At 40.8% G+C, this 18,941-nt stretch overlaps 1 protein-coding gene and 1 pseudogene across 1 annotated transcript in view; one reads left to right on the top strand and one right to left on the bottom strand.

Moving 5' to 3' along the window:
- Window positions 1-9,334: 9,334 nt before the first annotated feature.
- On the bottom strand, window positions 9,335-10,250 carry LOC107526071 (MICOS complex subunit MIC19 pseudogene; annotated as a pseudogene).
- A 1,758-nt stretch (window positions 10,251-12,008) lies between these two features.
- The window catches only part of SIRT1 (sirtuin 1), a 29,298-nt gene continuing 22,365 nt past the window's right edge, over window positions 12,009-18,941 (top strand). The window contains exons 1-4 of the mRNA XM_087824395.1: window positions 12,009-12,378; window positions 14,334-14,450; window positions 16,447-16,688; window positions 17,935-18,087. Of these exons, the coding sequence (XP_087680521.1) occupies window positions 12,009-12,378; window positions 14,334-14,450; window positions 16,447-16,688; window positions 17,935-18,087 (882 nt within the window). The remainder of the gene's footprint in view (window positions 12,379-14,333; window positions 14,451-16,446; window positions 16,689-17,934; window positions 18,088-18,941) is intronic.

Here is an 18,941-nt window from a genome sequence, read left to right as displayed (position 1 = left end):
CTGCATGGTATTTGTAATTTATATACATTTATAACTTATTTTACTCAATTCTCTATTAATGGGCTTTTGGTTGTTTTGGTTTTGTTATTATAATCAATGTTATAAAAGTTATTTTTATGCTTGATAAACATATGATAGAATAAATGTATGGTATAATTAATTTATCTAATTATGAAGTTGAACACCTTTTCATATTTTAAAAATAGATCTGATATATAATTCACATATGATACATTTACCCATTTATGGTGTACAATTGATTGGTTTTTAGTATATTCACAAAATTCACCACAGTCAATTTTTGAATGTTTGCATCACCTCAAAAAGAAATCCATAGCCTGGCCAGTGTGGCTCAGTGGTTGAGCATTGACCTGTGAACCAAGAGGTTCCCGGTTTAACTCCCAGTCAGGGCACATGCCCAGGTTGCAAGCTCAATCCCATGTAGGGGGCTTGTAGGAGGCAGCTGATCAATGTCTCACTCTCATCAATGTTTCTCTCTATCCCTCTCCCTCTCTCTCTCTAAAACCAATAAAAACATATTTTTGAAAAAGAAACCCATATTCTTTAGATAGTCCCTTATCATCCATTACCCCCAGCCCTAAGAAACCACTAACCTACTTTCTCTGTCTCTATACATTTTCTAGATATTGCATATAAACAGAATCATCTAATATGTATTTTTTGTGAGTGGTTTCTTTCACTTAGCATAATGTTTTTATGATGCATCCATGTTGTAGCATATATTGGTACTTCATTCCTTTTTATGGCCAAATAATGTTTATTTAATTGTCTGAATATACATTTTATTTTTTAAAATATGTGTTTATTGATTTCAGAGAGAGTATAGGAGAGGGAGAGAGATAGAAACATCAATGATGAGAGAGTCATTGATCGGCTGCCTCCTGCACGCCCCCGACAGGGGATCGAGCCCGCAACCCAGGCATGTGCCCTGATTGGGATCGAACCCCGATCACCGGGATCCTAGGTCGATGCTCAACCGCTGAGCCATGCCTGGCCGGGCTCCATGCTATTTTTTAAAATATATTTTTATTATTGATTTTAGAGGAGAAAGAAAGAGAAACATCGATGTGAGAGGATAACATTCATCAGCTGCCTCCTGCATGCCTCCCACTGGGGATTGAGCAGGGAATCAAACCAGCGACCTCTCAGTGCATGGACAGTGCTCAACCAACCAGCGTTCAGTGCATGGGACAGCCACACTGGCCAGGGCTCCATGCTTTCATTTTATTATTATTATTATTATTATTATTATTATTATTATTATTATAACAACATAGCATTTTAGAGCAGGCAAGAACTTTAGAACTGTGAAGATGAGACTACACTTAGTAAACTGCCTCCTTAACTACTATAACTGAAGAGCCAGTTCTGGTAGGTAAAACATAAGGCTAAGAAGCACAGCCCTTAGAGGTCGGCCCTCGGACTGAAGGATCACAGGTTCGATTCTGATCAAGGACACGTACCTTGGCTGCAAGCTCAATCCCCAGTCGGCCGTGTGCAGGAGGCCACCAATTGATGTGTCTCTCTCACATCAATATTTCTCTCCTCTGTCTCTCCCCCTCCCTTCCACTCTCTCTAAAAAATCAATGGAAAAAATATCCTCAGGTGAGGATTAACCAAAAAACAAAACAAAAAAGAACCCCAAAACAAAAAACATTCAATTCTGCCTATAGTACTTCTATTCCTTGGACAGTACAGAAGCACTGTTTGAGAATTTTAATTATAAAATGGTGAAATCCTGTGATCAAATATTTATAAATGTTCTTTCGAATGTGTAAATATGGAAATAATGCAAATTTCCTAAATTAAAAAGTGCATCAAGAATTACATGATTTCAAAGCTGGGGAGCTGAGTTAATTGGAAATGTTGTTGCTACTTTAGCTGCTAAACAAATATAGGTTCATCGCTGTCCTTTATCCAAGGTAGGTACAAAGCTTCTGCGCCAGTTCTTCCTCAGAGGTTGTGTGCTATTAGCATAAAACCACACTTACTAATCTGACATTAGCATTATATTTACCACTCAACCACAGAGAAATTTCTGACATGTAAAACCCAAGAGTACTTAAGTATTTTTCTGCTTCGTTATTATTTTATTTTTTATGGAGATATAGTTGACATATAACATTAGGTTTGATGTGCAGTCTGATTTGACATATGTATGTATATATAGCAAAATGATCACCACAATAAATCTAGTTACTATCCATTACGGCACATAGTTACATTGTTTTCTTGTGATGAGAACTTTTAAGATCTCTCTTAGCAACTATCAAATATACAATACAGTATTATTCACTATAGTCACCATGCCGTACATTACATCCCCAGGACTTATTTATTTTATAACTGAAACTTTGTACACTTTGACCACCTTTAAAATCTTATTTGGCTGTTTTAGTTACCTATTTTATACATACATCACTATAAAATGTTATAGTGTACATTATTTTTGTTCTTGAGAAATGAAGACTTTTTCTGACAGAAAATATAACTAATTTTGCTGATTAGATTGTTAATGAGGACTAGTCTTGCTAGTTAGATTATGTAGTGGGCATTTTCTATAACTACGCTACCTGTACAATAGGCACTAGTCACATGTGGCTATTGAGCACTTTAATATGGCTAATAATGTACCTGAGGAATTGAATTTTTATTTTATTTTATTTTTTATTTTTTTAAAATATATCTTTATTGATTTCAGAGAGAGGAAAGGAGAGGGAGAAAGAGAGATAGAAACATCAATGATGGGAGAGTCACTGATCGAGCCCACAGTCCGGGCATGTGCCCTGACCGGGAATCGAACCCTGATCTCCTGGATCCTAGGTCAACGCTCAACCGCTGAGCCACGCCCGGCCAGGCTTGAATTTTTATTTTAAATTTAAGTCCAAAGCAGTGGAAATTTTATTAAATTGATTATATTTTAAATGATATTTTTATATCTTGATCTAAATGAAATATATTAAATTAATTTCACCTGCTCCTTTGAACTTTTTTTAGTGTGGGGTTACTAGAAAAATTAGAACAACATGTGTGTCACATTCTGTTTTGATTGGACATCATTGTTCCAGGCATTAACTGAGCTAAATATGGAACTTCAAGGTTTTAACAGATACACATTCAAACTACCTGAAAAGATAAAAGAATGTTATAAAAAATGTGGTGCTGTATTACATTGAATAATATTTAATATTCTAACCTTTATTAGATTAAACAAGGTGCCTCTAATAAAAGAAAATTGGGTACAATTAATAGTTGTGGCAGCATGGATGGGCCTTGAGAGCATTATGCTAAGTGAAATACACCAGTCAGAGAAAGACAAGTACCATATACTTTCACTCATATGTGGAATCTAATGAACAAAATGAACTAACAAGCAAATAGAGACAGACTCATAGATAGCAAAAAAGAAGGACTGAGCAAAAAAGAAAACACAGAAAACAGTGTGGTGACTGAGGGGAGAGGGGGGAGGAGAGGTAGAGAAGGGAATAGGGGTGATAAATGGTGATGGAAGGAGGCTTGAATGGGGTGGTAAGCACACAATACAGGGTGCAGATGATGTGTTGTGGAAATGTGCACCTGAAACCTGTATAATTTTGTTAACCAATAAATTCAACAAAATGGAAAAGATAGTTGCTGAGTCTTGCTAACATCACAAACTGAGAAAGCAAGTAACTGTAACCACTAAGCAACAAATTCTTTTGAAAGTCAGTAGTTTCCATTTCTTTTCTTCCACAAAACCAAAGGAGAAACTAATCAAATTTTCAGCTACTAGATTATCAAGATAATTTTTGAAAACAGAAAAATTGTGTGATTTTCAGCATTAATAACTATGAAGAAGTTCAAAGACTTGAGTAAACAGCAGTAAAAAATTCCTTCCATGGCAAAGTTACTCAGACTTGATTGACGTTGAACCTGTCTCATTCTAGTAATAACTAATATTTATTCACAGATATGTAAACTAATTGAAAAAATTTCAACTCCCATTTATTAAGGTATGCACCTCCAATAAAAAAATTTTTTTCTTAATAATTATCAGAATTATATTAATGTTACTTTGATAAGTTATATAATCATAATAATGATCAGAATAGCTGAATCCAGAAGAAACGTTTTTAACACTCAGGAGCTGTTTTTAAGCTAAATCCCAATTTGAATATATAATTTTATACTACAGAAGTAAGATCTGTGATCAATAAAAGATTTTTCAAGACTTCTGGTACTGACCAAGGTAGGGTAAGCTTCCACTACACCTGCCTTTCCCAATGATACAACTACAGACTATGGACAAAACACAGAAAGCAGCTACCTGAGGATTCTGAAAAGAAAACAGTAGCAGCAAGATCGGGAGGGGAAGCAGTGGTGATAAAGACACATACGGGGGTGAGTCTTCCATGTTTTTCCTCCTTTATCTCCTGGCTTTGACCCAAAGGCAGCCACAGTACATAACTACACAGTTGGCACGTGCATCAAAAACTCCTAGGGAACTTCTAAATTTCTGGTTAGAAGACCGGGAAAGATGGCTCCTGCAAGCGGGAGAGGATAGGGAAATGTTCTTTTCTTTTTTTCTTTTTCCTTTCCTTTCCCTTTCTCCCCTCCCCTCCCCTCCCCTCCCCTCCCCTCCCCTCCCCTCCCCTGCCCTCCCCCCTTCTTTTCTCCTTTGGCCCTACACCCAAGAGCAGCCCCATTCGCAGACTATACTGTGGTGGTAGTGGCACAGGCATCTAAAATCCCAATAAGAAAGCTATCTTTCAGGCCAGAGGAACTGAGATAAAGGGACCCTGTGGTCTGAAGCATATGGGGCATGGGGGGAATCCCTGTTAGTTTTTTTCTCTCTCACTGTTTGCTCCAAAGTTGGCCCAATTACGCAGAACTGTGGCAGCTAAAACTCCAGGAGAAAGTTCATCTTTCTGGTCAGAGAACTGAGTAAAGGGGACCCTGGTAGCTGGACAATGTGGAGACAATCTGGAGAGAAGGGACTCCCCTAACTTTAAACAATAAAAGTGATAAACCTCTGGCCAGACTGACCAAAAAAAGGGAGCAGACACCAATTACCATTATTGAGGCAGAATAGTAAGAAGCTAGGAAAATTCCTGGGCAAGTGGCATGAGGAAACTGAGACAAGACAATTAAACAAGGCCAAACAATTTGAACAACTTACAGACAGCTAGTGAACTGCAAGACCTAATCTTCCCTAACCAAGGACACTTGAGAGCAAATGGTTTATAACTCTCCTCCCTAACCAGAGAGCACATAGCTTAAATAACCCTGGTCAGTTAGAGAACAGAGACCCAATTAATGCCATCTGTGCCAGCTAAACCCAAGGATGGATGAAGTCAGGGGAACAAATAACAAAAGCCCCCCAAAAGCTAGACAGACCCAAGATAAAAATAAAACAGTAAAGCATACCAAAGAATAATCCTAAACTCCCCTATATGTTCATTTTGATGCATCAGCATATTAAAAATGCACCTGGAAAGCTGATGAGTATTCTGCTGAAACCCTCCCCTAAGATTCTCGCAGGCAAAAGAAAGATAAAAACCCTCAAGACAAAGACCCAGTTCGGGAGTGCTCTAGAGCAAGCCCATGTTCCTTCTCAGCCATGAACTTTTTTTTTTTAATTTGTTTTTATTGCTTTTAGAGAGAGAGGAAGGTGGGGGGAGAGAGAGAGAGAAACATCAGCCTGCGGTCTCCTGCAGGATCTGGGCATGTGCCTTGACCAGGAATCGAATTGGAGACCTCCTGGTACACAGGTTGATGATCAACCACTGAGCAACACTGGCTGGGCCTCAGGTATGAGCTTTTTACTTCCTCCTGAACTCTAAGGGACCCCATGAGACTTGCAGCCAGGGGAGCAGCAGCAAGCAGCAGCTCATCCCGGGTTTACACCCTGATCCTGTCTCAAAGGCCCCCCTTTTCTCTCATTTTCCAGTGAGCTAAAAGCAGCCCGCCTTGGCTCACTTCTGACACTGTGACCTTTACTTCCCAGTGAGCTAATAGCAGTCCAGCCCTGACTGACTTTTTTCCTATAATGTTTCTAGGGAGCCAAAGCAGATACTGCTTAGGCTCTCTCCCCTGTTGCTACTTCTACCCTAAGTCCTTCCTTTGTTTCACTCTCCCCAGCTTAATAATGTACTCTCAAAATCACCTGGACTCGTACTGTGAAATATTTCCTGCACGAAGCGAAGTCAATGACCCACACACTACAGGTTGGCCTGAGGCAGACCCACTCTGGGCCTGGGCCTGGGCCCCATCTGGTAACATTATCAGGAATAAAGGAGGAGACATTATGGCAGACCCTACTGACATCAAAAAGATAATAGTACTACAAACAAGTCTATTTCCATAAATTAAATTACTTAGAAGAAATGAACCAATTATTTGAAGGATACAAAGTACCAAAACTCACACAAGAAGAAATAAATTTCATTCTCCCATATCTATTAAAGAAATTGAATTTGTAGTTTAAAATCTTTCAACGAAGAAAATTCCAGTCTACCGAACATTTAAGGAAGAACTAATACCATAAAATAGAATACTTTCCAACTCATTTAGGAAGCATTTAGGCATTGACATTTCTGGATTATTTATTACAGCAGTTAGTCTACCCCAACACAGCTATGATGGTGGCTTTTACCATGTTCTTTTGGGACGCTAAATCTTCTCAGTGATGTGAGGGATGCTGTGGTAGAAATCTGGGGAGTCTACTTCACTCAGAATAGCCCTGCTTTTATGTATTTAATAGTCAGCTTTCCATATCATATCCATAGGTTTCAAATCCACAGCAGCGGCAGCTATATGCATTGTTCTACGTCATTTTATATAAGGGACTTGAGCCTCCAAGGATTTTGGTATCCACAGTGGTGGGGGGGTGGGGGTTGAGGGTGCTGGAGCCAATTCCCCAAAGATACTGAGGGATGACTGTAGATGTAATGTATTACATACAGATGGCCAAGTATGAATGTATGCATGTATGATATGTAATGACGCACATGTTGAGGACTTCAAAAGGCATAAAAAGTTTTATAGTAAAAATAAATCTTTATACCTTTGTCATTCAGTTTCCCATTTGCCCTCCCTAGGAGCAACTTCTGTCACTCACTTTCTGAGTTTAAGTGATAACCTATGTACATATAAACATGCACTGGTGATACATTTAACCAGTTCTTCATTAATGGACAATTAGTGTATTTCCAGTCTTTTGCTAGAATAAACCATGGCACAATGATTATCCCTACATATATGTAGTTTTATACATATGGCATATGCATTTTACATTTTGATAGTGCCAAATTGATAGGGTACCAATTTACACTTCTATAACTATACCAGTGGGCCAATGCAAGATATGACCAAATTTTGGTCCCTTATTACTTTGATATGTGAAAAATGATACCTCATTGTAGATTAATGAGTATTTCTCTTATCATGAGTGAAGTTTTACATCTTTCACATATTTAAAAGTCACTTGCATTCCCTTTTCTGTGAACTGAACTCTTCATTTCCAATGGGGCTATCAACCTTTTTCCTATTGATTGTTGGGAGTCCTTTAACTATTAAAGGAAATGTATCTACATTTTATAACAGAGTTAAGATCACTCAACAGATGGATTCTGCTGCTAAAAACTAAAGTTCGAAAATCAGTGCCTATGCTACTTTGCAACCTGGCCTTGCTAATAAAATCCTGTCCCTTTATTCCTTAGAGAATCCTTGTCAGTTAGAGCCCCAATCAGTACCACTTGCCCTGTGTGGCTAAACTCTTAAGTGAGAGTTTCTCAACCCTGATACTTACTGTTGACATTTTGGCTGGATAATTCTTTGTTGTGGGGGCTGTCCTCTGCATTGTGGAACATTTAGCAGTATCCCTGGTCTCTCTATCTGCTAAATGCCTTTTGAAGTCAGTCTCCTCCGAGTTGTGACAACCAAATATATCTCCACATTGTCAAATACACAGTGGAGGATGGGGGACAAAATCGCCCCAGTTGAGAACCATTGGTCTAGGTTTTTATATTTCTGGTGGAAAACAGGCTGCATTACCAAATTGCCCATTTGTTTTAGCTTGGAAGTCCCAGAGAGCTACCCAAAGTTTGATATGGTGGAGAATATTAAGTTCTGAAGTGAGTACAACAATGTATCTAGTAAAAAAGACAAAATAACATACATGAAGTCATGAAAGAATAACATCATCTAAATCTATGGTTATACCTAGGAAATTTAAAAAGTAGTGGTGTAAGACCGGAAAGTCAGTCAGCTGCTCCCACCTCACAGAATGGGCAGGGCTTGATGAGGTTATTAGAATCCAGAGTCTAGCAATTTCAAAATTGGTTACTCTTTTTCTTTTTAAATTAAAAAAGTGTGCTCATTTTAATACATTAAGCTTCAGCAAGAAATATTTACTGATGTGTCCTCAACCTTTCCATTTATGTCTAAGCTCCCCATTCAGAATGTTGAAATATTAACTTCTTTTTCAGTCTTCATCAGAAAATATATTTATTAGCAATAGTGAGTGAAGTAAAGATGTCAGTATTTATGATATAGAAGTGGTTGTATAAGCCAAGGTTGTCTTTACATTGATAAAAAAAAGCTGTATTTCACTTGTAATCATAAATATTATTCCATTAAAAGAGGCACATTTCTCTTTTTTGTCTTCTTACTTACATGATCACCATAATGAATTAAAATAAAATAGCTCTTTTATTGTCAAGGGAGAAAAGAAAATGAGAGCCCGGCCGGACGTGGCTCAGTGGTTGAGCATCGACCTAGGATCCAAGAGATCGGGGTTTGATTCCCGGTCAGGGCACATGCCCGGGTTGTGGGCTCAATCAATGACTCTCTCATCATTGATGTTTCTATCTCTCTCTCTCTCCCTCACCTTTCCTCTCTCTGAAATCAATAAAGATATATTTAAAAAAAGAAAAAGAAAAAAGAAAATGAGAGAAACCCAACATGCCACACTCTGACAATTCTGCCCAGTACTGCTGGCCTGAGATGGAGGTACTTTGCCCTCCCTCTCCTCACTTCAATGCCCTTATCCCCCAACCCAAACACCAAATTTTGCTGGACTGAAGGTTCACCAAATGATGGAGCTTGCTTAGGAGAGAACATTGAACAGCAAGTACAAATGGTCCAGAGGGCTGCCTTTCTCTTTTTGTCATCACAAATGGGGTTTATTAACACTGCAGCGTGCCTTTCATGGCTGATACTCAACATAGGCCTTGGCTTTCAAATTGTTGTTGATCAAACTGTGATGATCTTCTGTTGAGTTTACTCTTTGGTGCTTCTCTTTAGTGGTCTTCTCTTTAAATAGGTTTTCTTACTAGGAAAAAAATGTTGGAGTTTTGCTTGTTCTAAAAGTTGGTTTTAATCCTTCCTTCTCAATCGTGCTCTGTTTGGTCTAACACAGCACATGTACTGGTTGGCCAGAGCAGAGCAGCTGAGGATCCACTGGGTGTTGTTGGCAGTAACACTGGAGAATTTTTGGCCTGCAGATCCACACAGGCTGGATGAACCTCATACCGCTTGAACTTTGCTTCCACCTTCCCAGCAGCTTTCTGATAGCAGTTTTCTGGTATTGTTCAGTGGTGACTGTAGAATTCTGAGTTCCTGTCCTCCAGTCTAGCCAGCTGCTCTTTGGATTCTTAAATTTTTAAAACTGATTTGAGAGAGAGATTTGTTGGTCTAGTTGTTTAGGCATTCATTGGTTGATTCTTCTATGTGCCCTGACCAGGAATCAAACCTGCAACTTTGGCATATGAGGAGGATGCTCTAATCAACTGAGGTACCTGGCTAGAGTGAGCCAGCTGCTTTTTGTAGAATGCATCCTGCTTCTTTAGCACTCGATCTTTCTCTTCAGCTGCTTAGCCAGGTGCTCTGCCTTAGGGAGTTCCTCCTCACTTGATATCCTCTCTGGAAGAATACCTCTGGTTAGCTGCTCATTGGCAAAAGCCCTCTTGGTCCAGGTCTTTGCCGTGCTTTGGTCGTTTCTGATTTTCAGATTCTGACTTGGCTCACTCCAGTGCCAGCTCCTCAGCTACTCTTTTCAATTCTTCATCAGAAACTGAGGCACCATAAGCACCAGAATACCGCTGAGACTTCCAGCCAGATGGAGAGGTTTCCTTCCTATGATCAATCACATTTTCCAAAAAGCCCAATGCCCTTCACCACGGTGATGTTCTGTTCTCATTCTGGTGCACCTTGAAGGTGACTCAGCGGGTGCCAGAGGTGCAGCCCATGGCTTCTTCTGTCCCCACACTGTCTTAGTGCGGACCCGCGAGCACTTCAGACCCCACGTGAACACATGCGTGTGGACGTGTCCAGAGACTCTTGCCTTGCACAGCGGCAACGAGCAATAGTAACATTTTTATGTGTAACTTTCCATACTTTTCCCAAGCCTCTACAGCCGTATTTGTTTATAGGTTCGTATGTAGGTACATAGAGGTTTTTAAATGATAAAATGGTATATTTATTAAGTAATAAGGAGGATAATACACAATTTTTGTGTAACTTGCTTTTGTCACTCACAGTGTACCGTCAACAGGCCTCAAGAACAAGTTACAGATCTTTTTCATGGCTGCATAATGTGCCCTAGTATGGATGCACCATCGTCTGATCAACAGGTTTCCTACTCTAGGCACCTGGATTGTGTCTTCCCAGCAACACTGATGCCCTAATAAACACTTGCATTCCTATCCTCACATATTCGCATTTTTATTTAAGATAAATGGGGATTTGGGATATGTGTATTTGCAATTTTAAAAAATAGTTCCAGACTACTTCCCAATACTATGACAGCAATGAATCTCAGTTTCCCCAGGTCCCGGTAAGCGACAGGTGGTGACCCTGACATTTGTTTCCGTTTTGCCGCTTGAGGCCTGGAAAATGGCACCTCACTGTTTTACCTGCATATCCCTACTAATAGGTTAGAACATATTTTAAATGTCTATGTAGTTAAATACATATATATTTTTAAATGGCTCCTTAGTGAAGAAGCTCTTTCTTAATGCAGTCGTATAATATTCTAAAATGCCTTCTTTTTATTGTGTTTTTTCACTTCGCTCTTCAATCTCAGCGTGAGGGGGGAACCTGTATTTGCATGTTCCCAGACTAATAACCAGCTTTGCCAATACCATTTTTCTAGTGCACAAAGAACGGTTACTACCGCCCCCCCCCCCCCTTTTTAACTCCCTTATTGATTGTAGTCACATAGGTGTCATTTTGGTTCATTCACACCAGACGGCTACTGTTGTCATTTTTTCACTGGCCGGCCTACGGGAAAACAGGTCAGGGCCCTGCCTACAGTCCGGTTTTGCGTCTCACCAAGTCCCGCCGCGCCGCGGCTGAAACCACGCCGCCTGAAAATCGCCGCCCTGAGTGACAGAGCGGGGGAGGCTCGGCGAAGGAAGCGCGCAGGAAGGGGAGCGGGGCGCGGTCAGAGCGGCGCGGGGGGAGCGAGGTGCCCGGTGGCCTCCCCTCAGCCCGTCGCCGGGACCAGAGGCCGGCGTCGCTGAGGGAGCCGGGCCGAGGCAGCCCCGCGCCTCCCCGCCGCTCAGGGACTCCGTTTCGGCCCTCAGTCTACACCTACGGCCGGCAAGGTGTGCGCCTCGGGCCGCGGTGGAAACTCACAATGTGAAATAGAACTTGAGCCATCCCTGCGGTGGTGATTTCCGGACCTTTCGAAAGAGAAGTTGAGAACGGGGCGAGGTTGGCCGCCTGACGCGCCGCCGCCGAGGGGTGGGGGCCGCGGCTGCCCGGGCGGCGTCTCCTCGCGCCCGAGCCCCGTCCCCCTCCGCCCCCGCCCACCACGTGACCCGCGGTGTTATGGTTCCCGCTCGCGTGGGTGGCGGGAGCCGCGGGAGGGCGGGGGCGGTGAGGGGCGGGTCACGTGACGGGGGTTTAAATCTCCCGCAGCCGGAGCCGCGGGGGCGCCAGTGCCGCGAGTGCGAGCCGGAGCAGAGGAGGTGAGGGAGGAGGGCCAGAGAGGCAGTTTGAAGATGGCGGACGAGGCGGCGCTCGCCCTTCAGCCCGGCGGCTCCCCTTCGGCAGTGGCGGCCGAGAGGGAGGCCTCGTCGCCGCCCACCGGGGAACCGCTCCGCAAGAGGCCGCGGAGAGACGGCCCCGGCCTCGGGCGGAGCCCGAGCGAGCCCGGTGGGGCGGCCCCTGAGCCTGAGGTCCTGGCGGTGGCCGGGGGCGGCCCGGCGGCGGGCGGGGAGCGGGAGGCCCAGGCGACTGCGGGCGGAGTAGGAGACAATGGGCCGGGCCTACAGGGCCTATCCCGGGACCCGCCGGCAGACGACTTCGACGACGACGACGACGAGGGCGAGGAGGAGGAAGAGACGGCGGAGGCGGGGATTGGGTACCGAGGTGCGCAGGGCGCGGGCGGCCGGGACTGCGCATCCCCTCCTTCCTCTCCCGGGCCCCTCCGGGGGTGTCTGGGGCGGGCCGGGTGGGGGCTCAGGCTGGCCCTGCGGGGTCCCTCTCCCTTCCCTGGCCCTCAGCTGCGCGCCTCCGGGGCTGCCGGCAGGGCTGCGGCTGCGGCCCGCGGGCTCAATTCCCCCCCGCCCGCCCCTCCCTGCTTCGCCTGCTGCCGGCCTGGGCGGCCTGGCGCTTTGCGCAGACGCCGGGCCGGGAAACTATCGCAGTTGGTTTTAAAACAACTTTATTTCCCCTCCTGCCCTTTAAGTATATCGTTTTTGTTAAACATTATTCCCACTCCTCAACCCCTCCACCCCCAGCACACTTAAATCTGCAACTTTTGCTTGTCTTTTTGCACCGACATTTTGCAAGTTGTCTTTTTGCAAACTGACACCTGTGCAATTCGTGACTTTTGGGGGGAGAATGTTAATGTTTACATTCGTCTTAAATTTTAAAGAACAAAGCTGCTTCTAAATTCATAGATCCCAAATTTTCAAGAGCATAGCTGATTCTAAAGACCGTTCTATGGTGCAATTAATAGTGGGCATAGGAGAGGAGTAGTACTTCTAGAGTACTTTTCATGAATAGTATTTTCCTTCTAATGTTTTGATAGTTTTAAGGTTAGGTATAATCCTTTATTGTGTGTGTATGTAACCCTGAAACACGAACTTACGTTTTTTTCTGGCATACTAAATTAGATGTGTTCGTTGTATGTCATTTCATCCTTGAGGGTTTCATATTTTCGATCTGAGGAGTTTGTCCTGGATAGATGTTCATCTCCCATCAGTATTTGCATCAGTAAATCTAATCAGTGGACTTACTGGACCGTATGTAAAGATAACATGTGCATTAGGGGCTGGATTAGTCAAAAGACCTCTCATTTCAAGAAAGTTTAATAGGGGAAACAAAGCAAAGCTATCTTTACATGTTTAGAGAAGTGCAAATTGCCTTGGTTTCATTTGAACAACTTTTTTTGGTAAGTTTTTGACAATTTTCATGAGCTCCATTATTTGTAATTGATAAATTCTGTCAGATTACAATTTTTTGCGTTTGGATTTAGTAGAGTTAATTTCTATCCAGATTTTTGATAAACTCAAACTTTTAGATTATGGTTAGACTCCCTAAAGATGAGGATATACTGTGCCTATGAACCATGTGAGATGACCCATTTTTTAAAATATCTTTGAATTTTTTTTTTTCTTTTTTTGAGGAAGAGGGAGAGAGAAGCATCGATCAATTGCCTCCCAGGGATCGAACTCGCAACCTGGGTATGTGCCCTGACTGGCAGTCGAACCTGTGAACTTTCGGTGCACAGGATGTGTTTTATTCAGTGAAAGTTGTTACATCATAATCATTACAGATCATCATACTTTTTAAAATTATTATTTTTGTTAATTCTCACCCGAGGACATTTTTTACATTGATTTTTTTTTTTTTTTTTTAGAGGGGGAGTGGAAAGGAGGGGAGGAGGGAGGGAGAGAGAAACATCTATGTGTGAGAGACACATGGATTGGCTGCCTCCAGCATGTGTCCCATCCCAGGCCTGGGATCTGAACCTGCAACCCAGGCACATGCCCTTGACTGGAATCAAACCTGCATGACCCTCTAGTGCGTAGGCCAACGCTCTGACCGCTGTGCTGCACCTGCCAGGGCCTTTTTAAAAATTTATTGATTTTAGAAAGAGAGAGGAAGGGGGGAGAGAAAAGCATTGATTTGCTGTTCCACTAATTTATGCATTCATTGGTTGATTCTTGTGTCTGCCCTGACCTGGAATTGCACCTGCAACCTTGGCATGTCAGGACAATGCTCTAACCAACTGAGTTACCTGGTCGGGGCCCAGATCTTCATACATTTTAGATGCAGATTGTTCAGCAGCCTTGAGTTACTTTTGATTTCTTTTGCAGATAACCTTCTGTTTGGTGATGAAATAATCACCAATGGCTTTCATTCCTGTGAAAGTGATGAGGATGATAGAGCCTCACATGCAAGCTCTAGTGACTGGACTCCAAGGCCACGGATAGGTATGGTTTCACAGCTCTATAGAGTAAAAGTTGCCTTTTTCTTTGTATTTTTGTTTTATGCTTACTAAAAATATAATTCTCTGTCTCCTTTTAACCTGGTGATGAAGTTCCTTAGGTGCTTGCTAAGATTTAATGTCAGTTTATGTTTCCAGGGAAAGCTTCGTGCTTCTGTTTTTTTTCTTTTTTTAAAGATTTTTTAAAATTGATTTTTAGAGAGAGAGGAAGGGAGGCCAGAGAGAGAAACATTGATGTGAAAGGGAAACATCGACTGGCTACCTCTTGCATGCCCCCTACCAGGGATGGAGCCTAACACCCGGGCACATGCCCTGTCCAGGAATCAGTCTGGCAACCTTTGGGTACACAGGAAGATGCCCAACCAACTAAGCCGCACTAGCCAGGGCTCTGTTTTTGTTTTTAAACAACTCACGCCCAGGGGAGCTGGCTTCTGGTATTTCTCAAAGAACTAGGTCCTTTTCACACCTCAGGTTCTTGTGTCCTTTTCATGTGCTTCCTCTTTCTTTGTTTTCTCTTAACACATCACTTTAAAAAAAAAGTTTTTATTGGTTTTAGAGAGAGAAGGAGAGAGAGAGAAACGTTGATCATCTTTCTTCTGCACGCCCCACACTGGGGATTGAGCCCACAACCTGGGCATGTGCCCTGAATGGGAATTGAACTGGTGACCTCTTGGTGCATGGGACGATGCTCTGTCAACTGAGCCACACTGGCCAGGGCAACACATCACTTTTTAACAAGCTCTAATTCTTAACTTTTTTATTGTTGTGTTTCCTCTACTAGAATATAAGCCCCTTTGGGAGACAGGGATTATATTTACTGATTTGTATGCTATTTTGTTGGTTCCTAGAAAAGTGCCTGGCACATAATTTGTGCTCAACTTATGTAGATGAAATGGGAAAGTACAGGAGTGGGCAAAAGTAGATTTATAGTTGTAATACAAGTAAGTAATACAATAAATAATAATAAAAGAGTTAACTCTTGTGTTACGGGTACCCACAACTGGAAACCTACTTTAGTAGCAGAGAACATTATCAGATATTTATACCAAAGTTACAACATGACCATCTTCAAAGTGATCTTTTTATTAATGTGCCCTTATTCTTGATTATTTAAGTACAGTGACGATTAGTTTCTCTTTAGTGTCTATATTACTGTATTTTTGGTTTTCTCAATCTATAAAACTGATCTAAGAAATGTCAGGGTAAAGAAGTACTAATGCTCAAAACATCAGCATTATGTGTATCATTTTGGGAGGTTGGTTAAGATCAAATTGAGTAGTATTACTGGAAAAATTTTACATAGTAGTAGTTGTATATAGACTTTCTTAGATATATAGATTTCCACTTCCTTAGATAGATATATAGATTTCCTTTTCCCTTACATCTTTTTTTATTTTGTTATTGATTTGAGGGGGCGGGGGGAAAAAGGGAGGGAGAGAAACATCGACTTGTTTCACTCATTTATGCATTCATTGGTTGATTCTTGTATATGCCCTGACCTGGAATCCAGCCTGCAACCTTGATGTGTATGGATGATGCTCTAACTAAATTGAGCTACCTGGCCAGGGCTTTCCCTTATGTCTTTAATGATAGATAGTAGTATGGGCTTTTGGGACTGGTAAGATCTTTCCTATATTGATTTGTAGAACCCTTTTGTACATACTTCTGTTATTAATTATGGTGTATATTTCTGGATTTAAACCATCAAAATTTAACTCTGGTAATTAGTTTGACTCTTAAAATACATATTTTGTATTTTATAATTCAAGGGGCAGAGCCAGCTGTTGATTTGATCTCCCTAATTTCATTGGGATATAGCATTAATTCTGAGGATGCTGTGAGAATGAAATACTTTTATACCGCATCTTATTACTTTATTTAAAAAAACCTTAAAGATTGCCAATTTATTGCTTCAGAAAATAAATGAGATTTTGAATTAATTCGATGTGGATTTGATGTAATTTTTTGTCCTCTTAATATAGGTCCATATGCTTTTGTTCAGCAACATCTCATGATTGGCACAGATCCTCGAACAATTCTTAAAGATTTACTACCAGAAACAATTCCTCCACCTGAATTGGATGATATGACACTGTGGCAGATTGTCGTTAATATCCTTTCAGAACCACCAAAAAGGAAAAAAAGAAAAGATATTAATACAATAGAAGATGCTGTGAAATTACTGCAGGAATGCAAAAAAATAATAGTTCTAACTGGAGCTGGGGTATGTAACATATAAAACAAGTAAAAGGGAGGAGGTGGTAAATGGTTATCTTATGCCTTTTCCAATTAAATGATTTTCTGGTGTAGAAGAATTTATCCTTCCGTGATATTGGGCATTTGTGTTCAGAAACTGGGAAAACATGACTGCAGCAGCAGTTGCTAAACAATGTTTTTAAAAGCCTTTCCAACAACCATAAAAAAGATTTGCTTTTGTTTATTAGTACAGTAGGTAAGTGGAATTAAGGCAAGATTGTTATCTACATTATACCACAACTCCTAAAGGCAATTAAGAGAATTCTGCTTGTATTAAAGTGTGTTGGGGTATGACCGAGAAATTCGGTATTCGTTCTATTTTCTAGGGGAAGCCAGGAACTTAATTGATATTCACAGGTAAAGAACTTCATGTTAGGAAGGTAACAGATTCCTATCTCCCCTCCATTTAAATTAAGGTGGCTTTACATTTTTCATTTGCTCCCCCTATGGGATCGCAGATAACTAGCTATGTAAGGCTACTGTGTTTTGTATGTTGAATACAGAATATGTTAGTGACCAAAGCAATGCTGGAGTAAAATTCATTCCTGCTTTCTGCCATTTTGATTTAAGGGAGGGTGTCACTTAAAGGATCATCAGGAATAGTAGTGCTTTGTTCCCAGGCAGGATTTAGACAAGTTTAATTTAATCTGAGGTCACAGTGGAGTCAACTCTGGTAAAATTGTGAAACAAAAAGGTAACACTGAAATCCCTATTTGAAATGTCAAAACTTATTTGTAGAAAAAGCATAATATCTAAATCTATTCTTAAAAATTAAGAATTGAAGTATTGTTCAACATAGTATTTTAAAGAAAATGTAGAAATTTGGTATTCTTGAAGTAGTAGGTCCCTGACCAGATGGAAGGTTTCTTTGGAAACACTTGACTGTAGTAGAAATTCTTGCCTGCTTTCTGATTAAAATAATTTGAAATGGTTTACTCTTCTCAGATCGCTATTGCTTTAATTTGTTGATTAAATGCTTAAAGGTTCAAAATTTGCCTGACTTAAAATTCCTTATCCCGTTATGAATGGAATGTGATGGATTTAATACTTGTTTAGGGAGTGTTTTATTTCTTTTTAAAATAGGAATGGGTTGGTATTTCTGTTCCCCAAAAGAAGTTTAAAATATTTTTCAACTCCTCCCTAATTGTATAAGAGCAATTATAAAGGTAGGGGTAGAAGACTTAATTGTACAAATTATGCCATATATATTGCAGGTTTCTGTTTCTTGTGGAATACCTGACTTCAGGTCAAGAGATGGTATTTATGCTCGCCTTGCAGTAGACTTCCCAGACCTTCCAGATCCTCAAGCAATGTTTGATATTGAATATTTCAGAAAAGATCCAAGACCATTTTTCAAGTTCGCAAAGGTACTATGAACTTTTCTGGTTCTTCCATTGACCTCTCATGAAAAAGTATTTGTTTACATTAAGGCTTCTTAAGCTTAACATTCAACGTCTAGTAAATTGGTTACTACTAGTACTGTGGCGTGGAGTTAAGAGCACTGAAATAGGTTCAATTCAGTCAGAATTCCTTTCTTCCCAGAAGGGACTGTCATTTATTTTTCTTCACTTTAGGATTGAGTTTATATTCAAAGAAGAGCTATTTTATATTTTTCAGATTTGCACTTCAGTAGTGGTCTTTAAACTGTCCATGCTTTTTTAGAGGTTAGTAGAGCAAATAAAGAAACATCACTGTTTTGATTTTTAATATTTTTTATGGGTTATAAAGATTTTAACATCTGCTTTGGTATGCTTTCTATTAGCCAGGTCTTAACACATGAGTATGTAATGTGCCTGAAAATTTGTGATTTGGGGTGGAGAAGTTTCTAAGATTGCATTTTAGTCAAGGGTGCTCTATTCTGCCCTAGAGTCTCTAGAGTTGCACAGTCCAGTTCAGAAGGCACTAGCTACATGAGTACTTTAGTGTATTGAGATGTGATGTAAGTGTGGAAGATGAACCAGATTCTAGAAACCTAGTATGGGGGAAAAAAGAAAATATACCGTTAATTTTATTACATATAAACAATTATTGATTACATGTGGAAATAATGATACTTTTTAATACCGGGTTGTAAATTATGAAAATTCTATGGTTTTGATGTAATCACTAAGAAATTTAAAATTACATACATGGCTCACATTATATTTCTGTTGGGCAGTTCTGCTCTAGAGTACAAAGCTTGATAATACATTATACCACCAGTTTTCAACCAGTGTGCCAT

Source organism: Miniopterus natalensis, chromosome 14 (genome assembly GCF_054644295.1).
Source record: "Miniopterus natalensis isolate mMinNat1 chromosome 14, mMinNat1.hap1, whole genome shotgun sequence".
Classification (NCBI taxonomy): Eukaryota; Metazoa; Chordata; class Mammalia; order Chiroptera; family Miniopteridae; genus Miniopterus; species Miniopterus natalensis.
The sequence above is the reverse complement of the archived record's forward strand: the minus strand, read 5'-3'. Positions and strand labels throughout refer to the sequence as shown.